At 39.2% G+C, this 14,500-nt stretch overlaps 1 protein-coding gene across 1 annotated transcript in view; it reads left to right on the top strand.

The window, feature by feature from the left end:
* ZSWIM6 (zinc finger SWIM-type containing 6) overlaps positions 1-14,500 on the top strand; it is a 110,288-nt gene that overhangs the window by 77,337 nt on the left and 18,451 nt on the right. The window contains exons 5-8 of the mRNA XM_062600037.1: positions 7,649-7,828; positions 9,421-9,597; positions 9,875-10,021; positions 12,933-13,079. Coding sequence (XP_062456021.1) covers positions 7,649-7,828; positions 9,421-9,597; positions 9,875-10,021; positions 12,933-13,079 — 651 coding nt within the window. The remainder of the gene's footprint in view (positions 1-7,648; positions 7,829-9,420; positions 9,598-9,874; positions 10,022-12,932; positions 13,080-14,500) is intronic.

The following is a 14,500-nucleotide window of genomic DNA, read 5'->3' as shown; positions in this document are numbered from 1 at the left end:
TTTGTGTGGTTTCCCTTGGTCTTTTGTCATGGGATTTCTAGGTGGAGTGGTATCTTGCATGCATTTTTGTCTGCAGCTGTGTCATTTCCTGCAGGCTACCCTTGCTTAACTGATAATCCTTTTCATACCATTAGTTTTTTTGAGTCTTAGCTGTATGGCTGCCATACAGTTATGAGAACTCTATGCCTTTGGTTCACTGACATTCAATTCCATCTCCTCTTTCACAGAATATATTGTTAATATGTGTCAATGTATTTCAATGACTTATGCCATTGGAGACACTAAATTAACAGTATTTCTGAGTTAGCATCACAAGACAGTTTTGCTGCTCTAAGGCCTGAGTTATGGATGACAACTTAAAGAAATTGCTGTCGTGGCCCTACTGTGTCTCAATTGTTGCTGTCACCTTCATTTCCCCTGTGACTGAAACCAGTCTGCGATTCTGCAAAAATGAGTTCTGTCCATCTTCTCTGAGGATGATTTCCTTCCTTTTTCATTATAAGCAGCAGAAGATTATTGGCATCTGCCATAACGCTATCTGAACTGAGGATACATGTGGTTCTGGTATGATAGTCAGCGGGAGCTATTTGCAAAGAGGGTATTCTTTCCTGTGGTAAAACTGCATTTATATGATTTGAAGAATAATGGTGGAAGTAATTACCTTTAATCTATAAACATAGTCTTAGGGATTTATTTTTGATGCTGTATAGAAAGCTTGGTTCATGTGGATGAAGGTACTTTGTCAATAGGAGCCAAATTTCTTCAAGAGTCTGCTTTAAAACATTTTTTAAGAAGTTTTTATTTGTAAACTGTTGAATTGATTTCCTTACAAAAGTTCTGAAAAATTGTTCTGTTCTAGAGCTGGTGCAAAACTCATTGCAGCCGTATCTGTGGGATCATGACTTCCAAGATTAAGATCAGACTTCTACTATGAGCTCAAATTAATACTTAGCATTATTTTTTTCTTTTCTCCTAGTTTTTAGTTTTAATACCTCAGTAAGATTAAACTGTCATTTATTTTTCTTTTATCAGTTCTAGTAAATACTAGAGCTGGAGAAAAGCAATGTCTTTGTGTCCTTGTGATATTTTCCGGTTTTCTTTCTTGAATGGATACTGTGAAAATAACAAAAATCAGAACGGTAATTTAAAGTGAAAGATGCAAGAATCTCAGTGTGCTTGTGTTCATCAAGTAAGGTGAAGGAGAATGATCTCCTTCATGATTAAAAAAAGCTACCTAGAAAAATAACTTAGCAAACGAAGTTCTACCAAGCAAACAAAAGATTGGTAAAAATTGTAAATCAGGCTGGATAAATTTAACCTGAAATAAGCTTAGAATTTGGAGCCATGGTAACAAGCCAGTGGAATAGCTTACTAAGGGCTGTGCTAGAATCTCTTACTGGAAATTTTTAAAATTGAAATTACTGTTTTTTTCTAAAAGCTCAACTATCACTTTTGGACTTGAAACAACAGTTAACTCAGGGAATCTTAGACTATGAAGGAGGTCAAACTAGATATCAGAATGTGTTCTAGCCATTTATAAAGGTGTTTTTTTGGTTAGGTTTTGTGAGTTTAATAGTGGTATCATATTTATTTTTTCTGTCCTTTCCTACTGTGCAGTGGAATGTGTGAACTTACCCTACTTTTCTGTAAGATAAGAGTATTTTTTTCTCTTCTTTTATGAAGATCTTGTTTGGTTGGACAAACTTCTCAAACTTTCCAGTAACTTTTATCTGAAAACAGATTAATTGTTGAGGATGTATTTGAACAAGTTATAATATTTGGTAAAATGTTTAGATTGTATTTTGGGCAAGAGCACACTTTGAGTTCACCATCTGGCTTTGAATATTGATAACTACTTAAAAAGCTTGTGAAGAATCATATGAAGATATTCATAAAGGAGTGTTTTTGTGATATTTACTATTTGTAATAGTATTAGCAATACTTTTATTTACTGTAAGCCAATGAATGAATATGGTTGTATGTATTAGGGAAGTTAATCAGTGAGTTTCATTTGCAGGTGCTCTATATGTTCCCCTGGGTTTGCGGACCTTATGGACAAGCCCTTGCCTTCTTATAATGATTAGAAGTGGTTATTAGGTGCCATTAATAAGAGGGGCAGCTAGTGGACTTGTGACAGATCCCTAGATGTTCTCGTGGAGAGACTATAGTCTCAGGCTATGATACTGTAAACTGCCTTTTGAATCAGTCTGTGCTTATATGAAGCCCCCTGGTCAAGTGGCAGTGAGTGTTGAGTGTCTGCAAAGATACAGCAGCTTGTAAGCCAAACTAAAACAGATGTAACCTGGAACGAAGGGCTCATGCATAATGACAAAAGTACTTGGTTAGTTGCTATTTCTATTGTGCTAAAAATTGAAAAGATGGGAAAACCCAAGCCAAAGTCTTCATTACCTGACTCCCATAGTTCAGATGATGATAACTTAGAACAGAATCTCAGAATGCAAATGCCCATTTCCTTTCAGCAGGATGCACATATGCCCTTAGCCCTTGGCACATAGATATGTGGGGAGAGAGAAGGGGGAGCTTAAGGAACTAGGAATTTTATGTCCCTGTGTTACACCTACGCTCCCTCTAACACACATTCAGAGTTCACTGTGCAGAAAGGCAATGATTCCCTCTTGCCATCAGTGCTGCAGGTAATCTATTGCATTAATCAGCTAGCTAGTGTGAAATGCATGGGGAGTGATTATACTATCATACACAATACAATCAGCATGAAGCACTTGTCAAGACCAATACATCAAAGTTTAATTCAGTAATAGAATGAATTAGAGCAAAATGAAACATTCTGTTCTCCAAGAAACACAGCACCCATAGCAGGATTTTTTTTTTCTTGAAGGCCGCAGAGAGAAACCAGAGTGCATTAAGGAATTGTTTTTATGAATAAAATTGCAACTTAGATCCAACTGAATACTGAGAGTACTTTTCCTTGGGGTTCTTACCGAGGAGAGAACAGCACTGAAGTGCTTTGCCTATCTTCACTGTTCCATAAAAGCAACTGTTTAATTGGAGCATTCTCCGGTGGGACTTCAGATTGTGCTTTGTTCTAATGGAGATCTCTTAGTGCCTGCAGGAGGGAGGTGGTTTTGCCAGTCATTCTGAAGGCACTTGTCCTTCTAGTTGAGAAGCAATAAATATCATATACTGCCTTCTTTGAGGTTTCCAAGTGGCTGTCCCAGTGAAAGTGTGTGTGTGTTTAAAAACCAGATGTAAACCACTTTAAAATCCTTTGCTGACACTTCTATTTTAAAGGGGTCATAGGTTCTGTCTCCTATGATTGTTTCTATTCTGGCACTTCCAATGCTGTAAAATGATGCTTTTGTAATAGAATTGATTAGGCTCAAATGGGGCACAGTGGCAAGTGTGCAGCAGTGCTGAAGCTGATTTGTCTGCTGCACAAAGGGAATGATCTTGATTACCTGGCTCCATTTTCTTTAAAAGGACAGAGTGCTACTAATTTGGCAGTTATAGGGTTCTATTTTGTTAATAACAGTTTTGGATTAATGGGAAAGCAAAGAAATATCAAAGTAGATATGAATCCATAACTTGCTTATTTTAATTTTGCAAATGAACATATTGATCTTAAGTATATTAAATGTAAAATTCCAAGGCAAAGGCTAAATGTTAGCCTCTGATTACACTGGTATTGTAAATGAGGATATGCTGACCCCTGCTAAACTACATAGTAGCCCTGACAATATATCATAATATTTCTAGGAAAAGCAGGTTTCTTGGGAGGACTGTAATCAAACAGAATTGTAGGCTGAATCTTCACTCATGCTCTGTGTCCTAACCCCTGTTAAAGCTAGTGGTTTGGGACTAGATTTTTTTCCCCTCCACATTTATTGAGGCAAGAAGAAAATATAATGGGATTTATGGAAACTGAGCAATGCTTAATCTCTAAGGAGAGTCTGTATACATTCACCGCACTTTCTTTAAGTTCATGAATACGTGCATACACAGAATGTGTAATTATCGTGACACCTACTTTTAAAGTGACTAAATACTTTTAAATGTTTTTCAATCTGCATATTTAAATTCTGATCATTATAAAGGTATGCTGTCCCTTTTTCCTCCGTGAATTCAGAGGTATGGAGGTCTATTGAGAAATAGAAACATACAGATATCCGCCTGTATGTATAAGGATGAGACTGTATAGAGCTGTATGAGAACCTACTTTTTGTGGTATGAGGTCAACTAAAGATGAATTACAACTGTGCATTTTCAAAAAAAAGGCTGTTTTAACCAATGGTCTGTTTTAGTAAAGCTGTTTTTTTTTCCAGGTCAAGAAGATTATTGTTGAACCAAAATAGGCAATTCCTCACTGCAATGTGACAGTTTTAATATGCATTCCCTTGTGAAATTAATATCAAATTGCAGTCGCAGCATGACTTATCTTCCAATTATCTTCTGGGGAAAAGATTTTGCATATTGGTTGGTGATACTTTGCCTCTCTGCTGTGAAGAGTTGTACTGAGTCACACTCAAAGGATCCAAATCAAAACTTTGCTTTTGGTTTAGTAGCATGCAGTTGTGGGAGTGGGTGGTTCAGTCTTTTAGTATCTAGTATGAAAAGATTTCTAATGCCTGGGGGGAAGGAGAGACCGGAGAAAGAGAGAAAACTGCTTTGTAAAAAAAAAAAAATGTAAACACAAACGTATTCACACTATATTTTTTCCTTTAATGAGATATTCATACTGTGGGTGGCATTGGTGATATCATTAAATCTGGACAGACAGGTAAATGTATTTGAGGACACCAGGAATGTATTTTGGGGAACAGTTTCCAGACTGAAGTCACTAGAAATTGATTCAGATATGTTTCCCCACAACTTACGAGCAGCTGCCCTTGGTTTTTCCATGACTGTTATCCATGCTATGGGATAAGCATGATCAGCAGTTTCCCTCTGTAGGAGCCATTAGGCAGAAGAGAATCCCTGGTCTGAGGCCAGTAAAAGCCTTCAGGTTGGTGGTGACATTTAAGAGACAGCTCAAGGGGGCTTCTGCGGAAGCAGCATCAGAATTAAATAGGAAGATATCCTCGAGGCTCCTTCCAGCTGGCATGTGGTAAAATCTGGGCACAAGTGAACATTTTCCTCAGACTTTTCAGTGCTAGAAGCAGGACAGGAACCAGTGAATTGAAAGAGCCAGAATGGAGCAGATGTCAGGGGTGGGGGGAAAGCGCTCGGGGAGGAGGAGGAAGAAATATGAATACAGGCAAATACACACACGCAAAAAAAAGAAAAAAAACAACAACAACAGAAATCCAAAGAGGCTGAGGAGTGCGGGGTCATTGGCATTATGCTTCCTTCTCCCAGATGGTAGCTTTTGTAGCGCTGCGGGAGTGAAGCCTGAGGCTCTTTCTGTCCCCTTCTCTCGTAGCGAGGGAGTTTTGTCTCGCGCTCCTCTTCCTGCAGGGGATCGGGCAGCCCTGAAAGCCGGGCGAGGGCCCCGAGGAGCTCCGAGCTGGAAGAGCTCCGCTGCGCCCCGCAGCTCGCACGGAGGCGCTGGGAGCAGAGTGCAGTTGGGCTCTATTGAAATTTTAAGTGGTTTGTGTGGGGTTTATTATAAATACACTTGTCCTCTTGCTTCATTTGCATAACAATAGCCTGCGATTCTGAGACAATAGCTCTATCAGTGTGGTTGTACTTGGCATAGCTTTCCCCTCGAAATGAAAGTAGTTTTTAAAGAGTTCTGTACTTCTGGGCATCTCTTCCCTTTGCTGCCTTTTTGATGCGCTGCATGCATAGTGGACCTTCTGGAGAAAGCAAGCGAATTCCTTTGCCTCTAGTGGTATTTCTGAGAGACAGAAAAATGAAAGGCTACTCGGTTTGTAGGGGGCGTTGGGTTATCAGTAGTGTGTGTTCTGCCTTGCTTAGATAATTTGAAATACTTATCAAATGTATTTAAAATATTCTGCTTTTCCTTTGCTTCAGTCTGGAAACACTGGGAATCTGGCTACAAAGTATTAAATTGCTTTTTTTTATTATTACTGTTTTAATGCTGAGAGTTGCTTCCTCTCCTCTGTGCCCTCAAGTAATACTTGATTCTGAAAATAAGTAAATAAATCCAAGTTAACTGTTCTCCAAGGCTTTCCAATATGCCACATCTTCTGTTTTGTTTTGCAGATTGCAAGACATACATTCTTTCTGGCCTGGGCAGTGCTGAATGTATTGATGTTTAAAAATAAAAAATAATCTTTTGTGATTTGACTCTGTTTAGAGGAGGGTGAAGCTTGTTGAAAAGTGTTTCTAAACAAAGTCATATGACATGATTTTAAAAGAAGTTTTAAAATCTAGTGTTGATTTTATACACTCAAAGTGCAAGTTTCAGCCTCTTTTATAAAAAGCTTGCTATACTATATTTAACTACAGTGCAGCAATAGTCTGCAATAGTGTAGGTCTCTGGTGTTTCATGTGTCTTATTTTGTAGTGATTTTCAGATTTCTTTGATATTACTTCCCTATTCTATGTCAGTTTGAGTATCTGGAGACTTACAACCTTAAGGATCAAGCTCTGTTTCCCCTGGCTCTGGTGTTGGGGCATACCGACATGCTGAGTTACTTTAGGAATGAATGCAATCTGATGGCCTATGCTATAGGTATCCATTTTGCATTCTTACTTAGCAAAATGATATTTAAATGTGAGAATTTAACCATCCTGGATGAACCAGCTGCGTTCTTATTTTATTGTATTTAGCCTGTCATGAAGGTTGCATCGTTTAAGCATATTCTCTAGATGTCTTGTAGTGTATAAAGTATGTTCTTAATGAGCAAATGAACTGTTGCTAAATAGCACTTTCAGACGTCTTCATGCTTCTGTCAAAGTTCATGCTGATGAAGAGACAGCTGATTTAGAGAAAAATCATTCCATTTGAAAATTGTTGCTAGAGACCCTGATGTATTTATGACTGCCGTGTTATGCTGTGTCAGGGAGCAGGTTCTAAAGTGATGGTATGTGTGAAATGTCAGCACAAATTAGCTTTCCCTTAGAGCTCTGTAAAGAGAAAATGTAAAACAAATTTTTCAATGTAACCAAATTACTGAAGTAATTGCAGTAAAAATGTCTATTCCTATTAGACTGCACAAAAACAGTGCTTAGTAGGTCTCTAAGATTCAGATGTGATTGAAATTTAAAATTTGAAAGTGATGAGCAGTACTTCTGCTGGGTTTTGAGCATGGATATATGTGTACAAAATACATGTTTTACTAATGCACTTATTTGGTTTCTGTAATGCGAGGCTGGAAAATATGTATTTCTTTTTCTTAGAAAACAGCATTTACTTCGGGTACAAAACTAAAAGAAAAGCTAGGGTAATTTCCTGCTGTAACTATGTGCAAGTTCATGTTTGCTTTTAACTGATATTCCTGTCTGATGAGCCATACATTGTCAAGACCTACTTAATGCCTTTTGGTTAAGAAAGTTGGCTTGGTGCAGTCTTCCAGCTGCTTCCAGCTGGCCACATTGTCTCCAAGATTCAGAGTCAGGAATTCAGTCTACCTGCTTTCAGGCTTATCTGGGAAGCAAACAGTGTGACTTTTGAGGGGAAAAGTACAGTATAGAAGTTTGAAATTAGTCATTGGCTGCTGCATTTTTAATAGAAAACATAATTTAGCAATTTTTTTAAAATCAGGTGCTCTGTGGATGTGTATAGTCTTAAATCCCCACTGCAAGTTGGAGCAGAAGGCCAGTTGGCTAAAACAGCTGAAAAAATGGAACAGTGTGGATGTTTGTCCCTGGGAAGATGGAAACCATGGAAACGAGCTGCCCAATTTAACCAATGCTTTGCCTCAGGGTGCAAATGCTAACCAAGGTGAGCCTAAACATATGCACTGACTGCAACATATACTATAACCTCTATCTTATGTACTCTAGCCTTGCAGAATTCAACACACTTTCCTGGGACAAGTAACTTTCATGTTGAGGATTGGCCAACCAAGTGTCAATTTATTTTCACTAATACTATCCTTGTGGAGAGAATAAATAGATTTTTGTGCTGGGGCTGCAATGTTTTCAAAGCAAGTATTTGTGTTTATTTAGATCTTCTAACTTTTCACTTAGTCCTTCTAAATATTTGTTGCATGAAAATCAGATGTCCTTGAAGTATGTCGTGTAAAAGCCTGTTGTTTCTTTGCTTGAGCTATGATCTTATCCCTTCTGGTGTCAGAGTTTTCATTTTGTTTGCAGTTACAATACCTGTTTGGGTTTGATACCTGTTTAAAAAGAGGTCTTTTGCAACTGAATTAAATTGGGGGTGTGAGAAACTGAAGTAGCTGTTTGTAGGCTGCGCTCAGTGGTTTGCAGTCCACGCTGCCTGGTGTGTGGAGCGGGATGCAGAGGCAGTACTCTGCCTTCTTGGAGGAGGTGGCTGTTCTTACTCAATATCATGCTCTTTCTAATCTAAAATGTGATTACCCAATCTGATGGAAGCCTTGTCCAATACGCTTCAAGCTAGCTGGGCAAGATGCAGAATATTTAACTGGATAAAAACCTTTATAGCAATAATCTTTTGATACATATTTCATGCAATTTCAATAAAGTTAAAATTAAATGCTTGTAGCGTGTGGCAGATTTGGGCTTATAAAAGTTTTTCCTTGTTTCTTTTTCTTGGGAAATTACCTCGGAAGGGAGTAGTTAAGACTTAGTTCCTTCTTCAGTCTCACAGCTAGCTGGGGACAGAAGTTCATTCGGCATGTAACTCCCTGCAGAGGTGCTTTTCTGCCTGGATCTCTTGACGTTCAGCCCAGCCTGGGCAGGCTAGCGGCAGCTCTGACATGGAGTCTCTACGTTCGTAGACAGGGCCGTGTCGGCAGAGGGCTTTTGCGTTGGAAGATGTCCGGTGGGGTTGTGTTAGTTTCATGGCTTTAGTACATCCTTTTCTTTACAGTATTTGTATGTGTTTACGACACAAAATTGCAGCAGTGCTCAAAGTTGATGTCACTTCTCAAAGAAAGCAAATATAAGTCCTTGAAGTAATGTTTGTCCATCTCTCATTCTAGCATCTGTGGGTTTGAGCTCTGGATCCTGGGAGGAGAGAAGTTGGGAGCGTTTTAAGTAGCTGTGTGCCGTATCCTTGCTGGTTCTTCTTTCAGGGACATTCTGTACATGCTGTCGAACGTCCTTCATCTTTAGCAATTCCCTTTGCAAAGTCCTGTTTAGTATTAGACTTACCGTTTTGTAGATCTGTCTTTCTGAATGCAAAATGAATGGCACACACTTGGTCTGATCTGCTTGGTAATGGGATGTGAAATGTCATCTGCAGGCTGGTCCTTGCAGAGGGGGGCAAGGCAGGCTATGTCGGTTGGGGGCTGGTGAATAGGCAGAAGACAAGAATGCTGTGAATGACTTATTCACATATGAATGAGTAGAAGCTGATGCAGCTTTCTGAACTTGTGAAAATGACAGATTCATCGAACAGGCCACATCGGACGGTGTTCACTCGAGCCATTGAGGCGTGCGATCTTCACTGGCAGGACAGCCACTTACAGCACATTATCAGCAGTGACCTATACACCAACTACTGTTACCATGACGACACTGAAAACTCGCTCTTTGACTCTCACGGGTGGCCCCTCTGGCATGGTAAGTGGCTAAACCGGAAAGACGTTTCCATGACTTGCTGCTTTGTTCTGTTTCTATGGTATTATTTTGGGGGGATGGTGGGGAGATGAATGAAAAGCCTGGCAAAAAGAACAGAGGCTCCCTTCAAATGCTGCTCCAGAAGTAGTCTTTTAAGTCCCTTTTGCATAGTTTTAAAAACAAAAACACAAACAAAAAAGCCCTTTTGAGTAACCTAGCAAAACAGGCCATTGCAGACATGGAAGCATTGCTGCTACTCGATTATTTTTTTCCGTTTTAGAGCATGTTCCTACCGCCTGCGCGAGGGTGGACGCGCTACGATCTCACGGATACCCGCGAGAGGCACTGAGGCTAGCGATAGCTATTGTTAATACACTAAGGCGGCAGCAGCAGAAACAGCTGGAAATGTTCCGGGCTCAGAAGAAAGGTAAACGCGGGGAAGCGAGACGGGCAAAGCACAGAGCAAGGCATCAGTAACACCAGACTGGAACTTTGCGTGAGAAAAACTATTTTTGAAGCTAAAGGGAAAGAGCTGACCGTAACTCTTTATTACAGATGATCATAGCGGTAACGCGACGTTCTCCTTGTCGAAAGGCTTTTTTTAAGTTAGGTCATGAGCTCTCCAGGGCAGGGACTCGACTCTGCTCTCTTTAACACATTTGATGTGATGAGGCCTTTATCCCGATCGGGGGGTTCACGCAATGTAAATATGCCTCCTGTGTAATCTGCAAGCTGTTAAACAGAGCTTCGTGTTTGGCACCTTAGGTATTCAAAATCATTTTTTCTTCTCAAGGAGAATTTAGCTGTGTATTTCTGAGATGGAAGTCTAGGTTGACGTTGAGGGTAATATGCATCAAATTTAGCATTTTTTTTCCAAAAGTATCTCTTATGATATTAGAAGTCTTACTGTTTCTGAATAGAGTTGGATTGATGTCACTGAAAAGGAGTTTTTGAAGCACTGCTGTTTTATAAGATGTCCTGTATTGCTGTCCCTGTTTCTTGAAGGAACGTTCTCCTTTGGATATAGTTTCTATGGCACGTGGTCCTTCCTGTCCAAAATAATCCCACATTGAACTTTGTTGTAAGTTTGCGGTAGTGGAGGGATAAAGGGTGGCTTTGTGTCTAAGAATATATGTGGGAAAAGATAAACTGTTCTCAACTACTACAAGAACACCTTAATTCTAACTTTCTTTTAGATCTTGGTTGCTGCTCTTAACTATGTATATATCCTCATGCAGTATAAGCAAAAATATCAATTTGCAGTCATGCATGTAAAACTTTTAAATGTATGTACAGGTGCTTTCATGTCTAGAAGTATGAGTGAAGACAAGGTAGACACCTGATTAAAAAAAAAAAAAAAAAAAAAAGTAACTGACAGTTCCTCTGTGCTTCCATTTTTGTTTCCCAGCACCCAAAGTACAGGTAGAAATTTTGTTCTTTATTGTGGTTCCTACAAAAGCAGCTGTGAGAACTTTCCTGTGCGATTTCATCGTGTAGCGTGTCTTCCCTTAACGTGCCATAGCTCTGCAGCTTTCTGAGCTTCTCCAGTTGGGGATCGGGGAAGGAGGGTGTGCGTGGATCGAACTGGCACCATATACACACGTACGCTGGTGCTGGGTGAAGGGTCTGCTGGTGTCCTGTAGGAAGTGTGCTGGTCACAGTACTGCTCCTTTCTGTGCCCAGTTGCTAACTGCATGTCTGGGCATTTTATATTTCTGTTAAGTTCTTTTTCCTCGTGAACAATTTCTGTAATTGTCAAATAATGTTATCATTTTGCAAATAAAAGATGGAGTGTATGAAATGTGGTCCAACCTACCTTGAAACAAAAAGGTTTGTCATTTTTATATTATCACTCTGTTTTTTTTTCCCTCTTTCTTACATTTGGAATTTTTAAAATGTTCTTTTAGTATCCCAAAGTTTGTTGGTCATGTCTAAGCAGATGAATTCTGCGGTTGATCTGCAGACCAGCTTTAGGTTTCAGTTCAGCAAACACCATGTGCTTCTGCTTAGCTTTTATTTGTGTGACTGATGCGGAGCCCGTGGAACCACGTGTGTGGTTTAAAGTTGAAGGTGTGTGTGTGACCGGAGGACTGACGCCCCTCTTTGGCATGGCACGAGTGAAGCTCGTAAGCAGACGCACGAGATTAAACAGACTATAAGGGAGTGAGTAACAAGACAGGGTGATTAATTCTTTTTATTAATATTACTTACTTCTGCTGGTAGTCTTTAGCACGTGCTATTTATTAGTAAGACGATGATTCACCTGTTAGTTTTTTGTGTTTCATACCAGTTGATTCTCCCCAAACAAAGCCCCCTGAACTCTCACTTGAGCAGCTCAGGAGCTGTGTTTCATTGGGTAGCCCCACACATTAAGGAGCTACGAAGCAGGCTTTCTAGTGTCTGATGGCCTCGTGGCGTCAAGCGTGGCTAGTCAGAAAGAGGAACGAGAGAGAGCAGAGGCGGCTGCGTGTTAGTCTGCGGCAGGCAGAGGACCAAAGCACCCAATGCGTCTGATCTGTCGTGGGTCAGGAGTGTAGAGGGGAAGGGGAATCAAGGGGAGTTAGTGGCGTGAGCCTGCCCTTAAACGGGGATTTGGGAAACCTATAACCTCCATTACCGCAGGCATAGTTCCTTCAATACATCGTGCTAAACAGGAATAGTTTTCATGTTCCGACCGATTGGTGAAGGCTACAGAACAAAGTGTCTTGGGAGGTATTTTTGTTGACTGGAATTTCAGATTGACAAAAGAAATGCACTTGATCCACTTAAAGGACAAATTCCTGTATACCTAATTTAAACTTTATCTTTTTTTAAAGAAGCTGTCATTCTGAGTTTATTACTTCAATAAATATTTAGATTCAAGATAAGCTCATGTATTATTTATGGAAATAGAACATATTTTAAAGTATTTTCATTTATTTCTCTCGGGGCCATCAGATTCACTTAAAATGTGTAAATGGTACTGTAACTTTTGAGTGAGAAGATAGTCATAGAACTTCACAAAAAACTAAAATGTAATTTTTCAGCAGACGCTTTCAGAGGACTTAGTGGCATCTAGTAAGAGATGAATTTGCAGTTGAAATTTTTGACACATAATGGACTTTGATAGTGCTCAAATGATGTCTGGCCTTCATTCTTTTTTGCTTTTTTAATGCAGAAGGCAATGAATTTAACCTAAAACATACTGTTTTCTCCCTCTAAGCAGAGACTGCTGAGAATACTTTGAATGCTATACTGCAAGCATTTTAGTCAATTTTACTTGTATATTGTTTTGAGTGGCTGAAATTCACCTTCTCTTATGGCCCTTCCATTTCCCCCCCTCCTTTTTCCTAATACAGAACTTCTGCACAAAGGAGTAACCTCAATAACGAACCTTGAAGGGTGGGTGGGACACCCTTTGGACCCGATCGGCACCCTCTTCAGTAGCCTGATGGAAGCCTGCCGGATAGATGATGAGAGCTTCTATGGGTTCTCAGACTTCATGGGTAAGACTGTGCAAAGGGGCTTTTTATACATCTCAAGTAACCAGAGGCGTTTTTGTACTTCTCCAGGCAGAATTAACTTTGAAGCCAGTGTTTTCATAAGAGTATTTGAACTCATGTTCTCCTTCCCTAATAAAACACGAGGGAGAGAAAATGTTTGAAGTAAAATTTTGTTTTAAATTTTATGAAAACACTTCAAAAATTACTAGTAATTCATTCTTGAAGAATATTCTGTATTTCACACTTGAAATAAAATAAAACTTTGTAACAGCCACTCTTGCCACATGCGTTACTCTTATTGTTCTGAGAAATTACAGAAAATATTTAAAATTGGTGATATATTTGATCTTTAAAGAATACGAATTGGAAAGTAGTGCTTCAGAATTAGGACATAATTTAGGACAGGATGTGTATGCCCATTTTAATTTCAGTATTTGCCTCCCAGGAGCTTAACTGATTCATACCTTACCCTCTATCTCTTTCCATCTCTGCAGTAGTTTCTTATCGCCTTCTGTGTGGACAGAAACTGGATTCAGCCCTCTACCTACAGCTCTTCTACATGAGTATCCCCACTCCTCTTTGGGCTTTGCCTCAAAGTTCATTTTATTCAGTTAGGTTTTCTTCAATCAGATTTTCTTCAATAAGTTTCTACTTTCATGTCCACCACTTCTGGAAGAGCTTTTAAGTAAAGTATCAGAAATCAGATTGCTTGCAATTAACAAAAAACACATGAAATTAAAATAGTGTACATTGTAAAGTAACCTCCCTCTGCACACAATCTACCAAATGCATTCTGCCTTCTCATTTGCTGCAGTTGTCCATCTCCTTACATCTGTCTGTAATAACTCTTTTTTGTTCCCAAATTAGACTGTAAACCACTAAAGGATGGAATAGCATTTTGTCATGTAGTAGATCTGCAAAATGCCAACTGAATCAGTAGTATTCCTTAAAGCAATTTATGACTTGGTCTGTCTGGAATTTGCAAGTAATCTTTACTAAAAGTAAGACTTTTAGTGTTAATAAAATACAGATACATGCATGTTTATCATAAATACATCTGTAACATTTAAATAAAAAACCACCTAAACAGAGCTCTGACAAATGGAGGATGTTTAAATGTCATGAAGTTCCAAGGTCTATTGTATTTGCACAGTCCTAATAGCTTCGGCAGAGATCTATGCAGATATATGAGCAACCTTCCCATTCCATTTACGTAGCGTCAAGGCTTTCAGTACATATAGAAATGAGTGGGGGAAAAAATTGAAATAGATTTTCCAGTTTTGGCCTCATTAACACAGAGCTAAAGAAACTGCCTTTCTCTAAATGAGGCAGCTTAGTTATGAAAACTTTTATTTTTACTTGAGTAAATTTTTTTAAATGTAATTATTTTGTATATTTCTGCCTTGTAGAATTGAATTGGGTAG

This window comes from Rhea pennata, chromosome Z (assembly GCF_028389875.1).
Source record: "Rhea pennata isolate bPtePen1 chromosome Z, bPtePen1.pri, whole genome shotgun sequence".
In the NCBI taxonomy this organism is placed as follows: domain Eukaryota; kingdom Metazoa; phylum Chordata; class Aves; order Rheiformes; family Rheidae; genus Rhea; species Rhea pennata.
The sequence above is the reverse complement of the archived record's forward strand: the minus strand, read 5'-3'. Positions and strand labels throughout refer to the sequence as shown.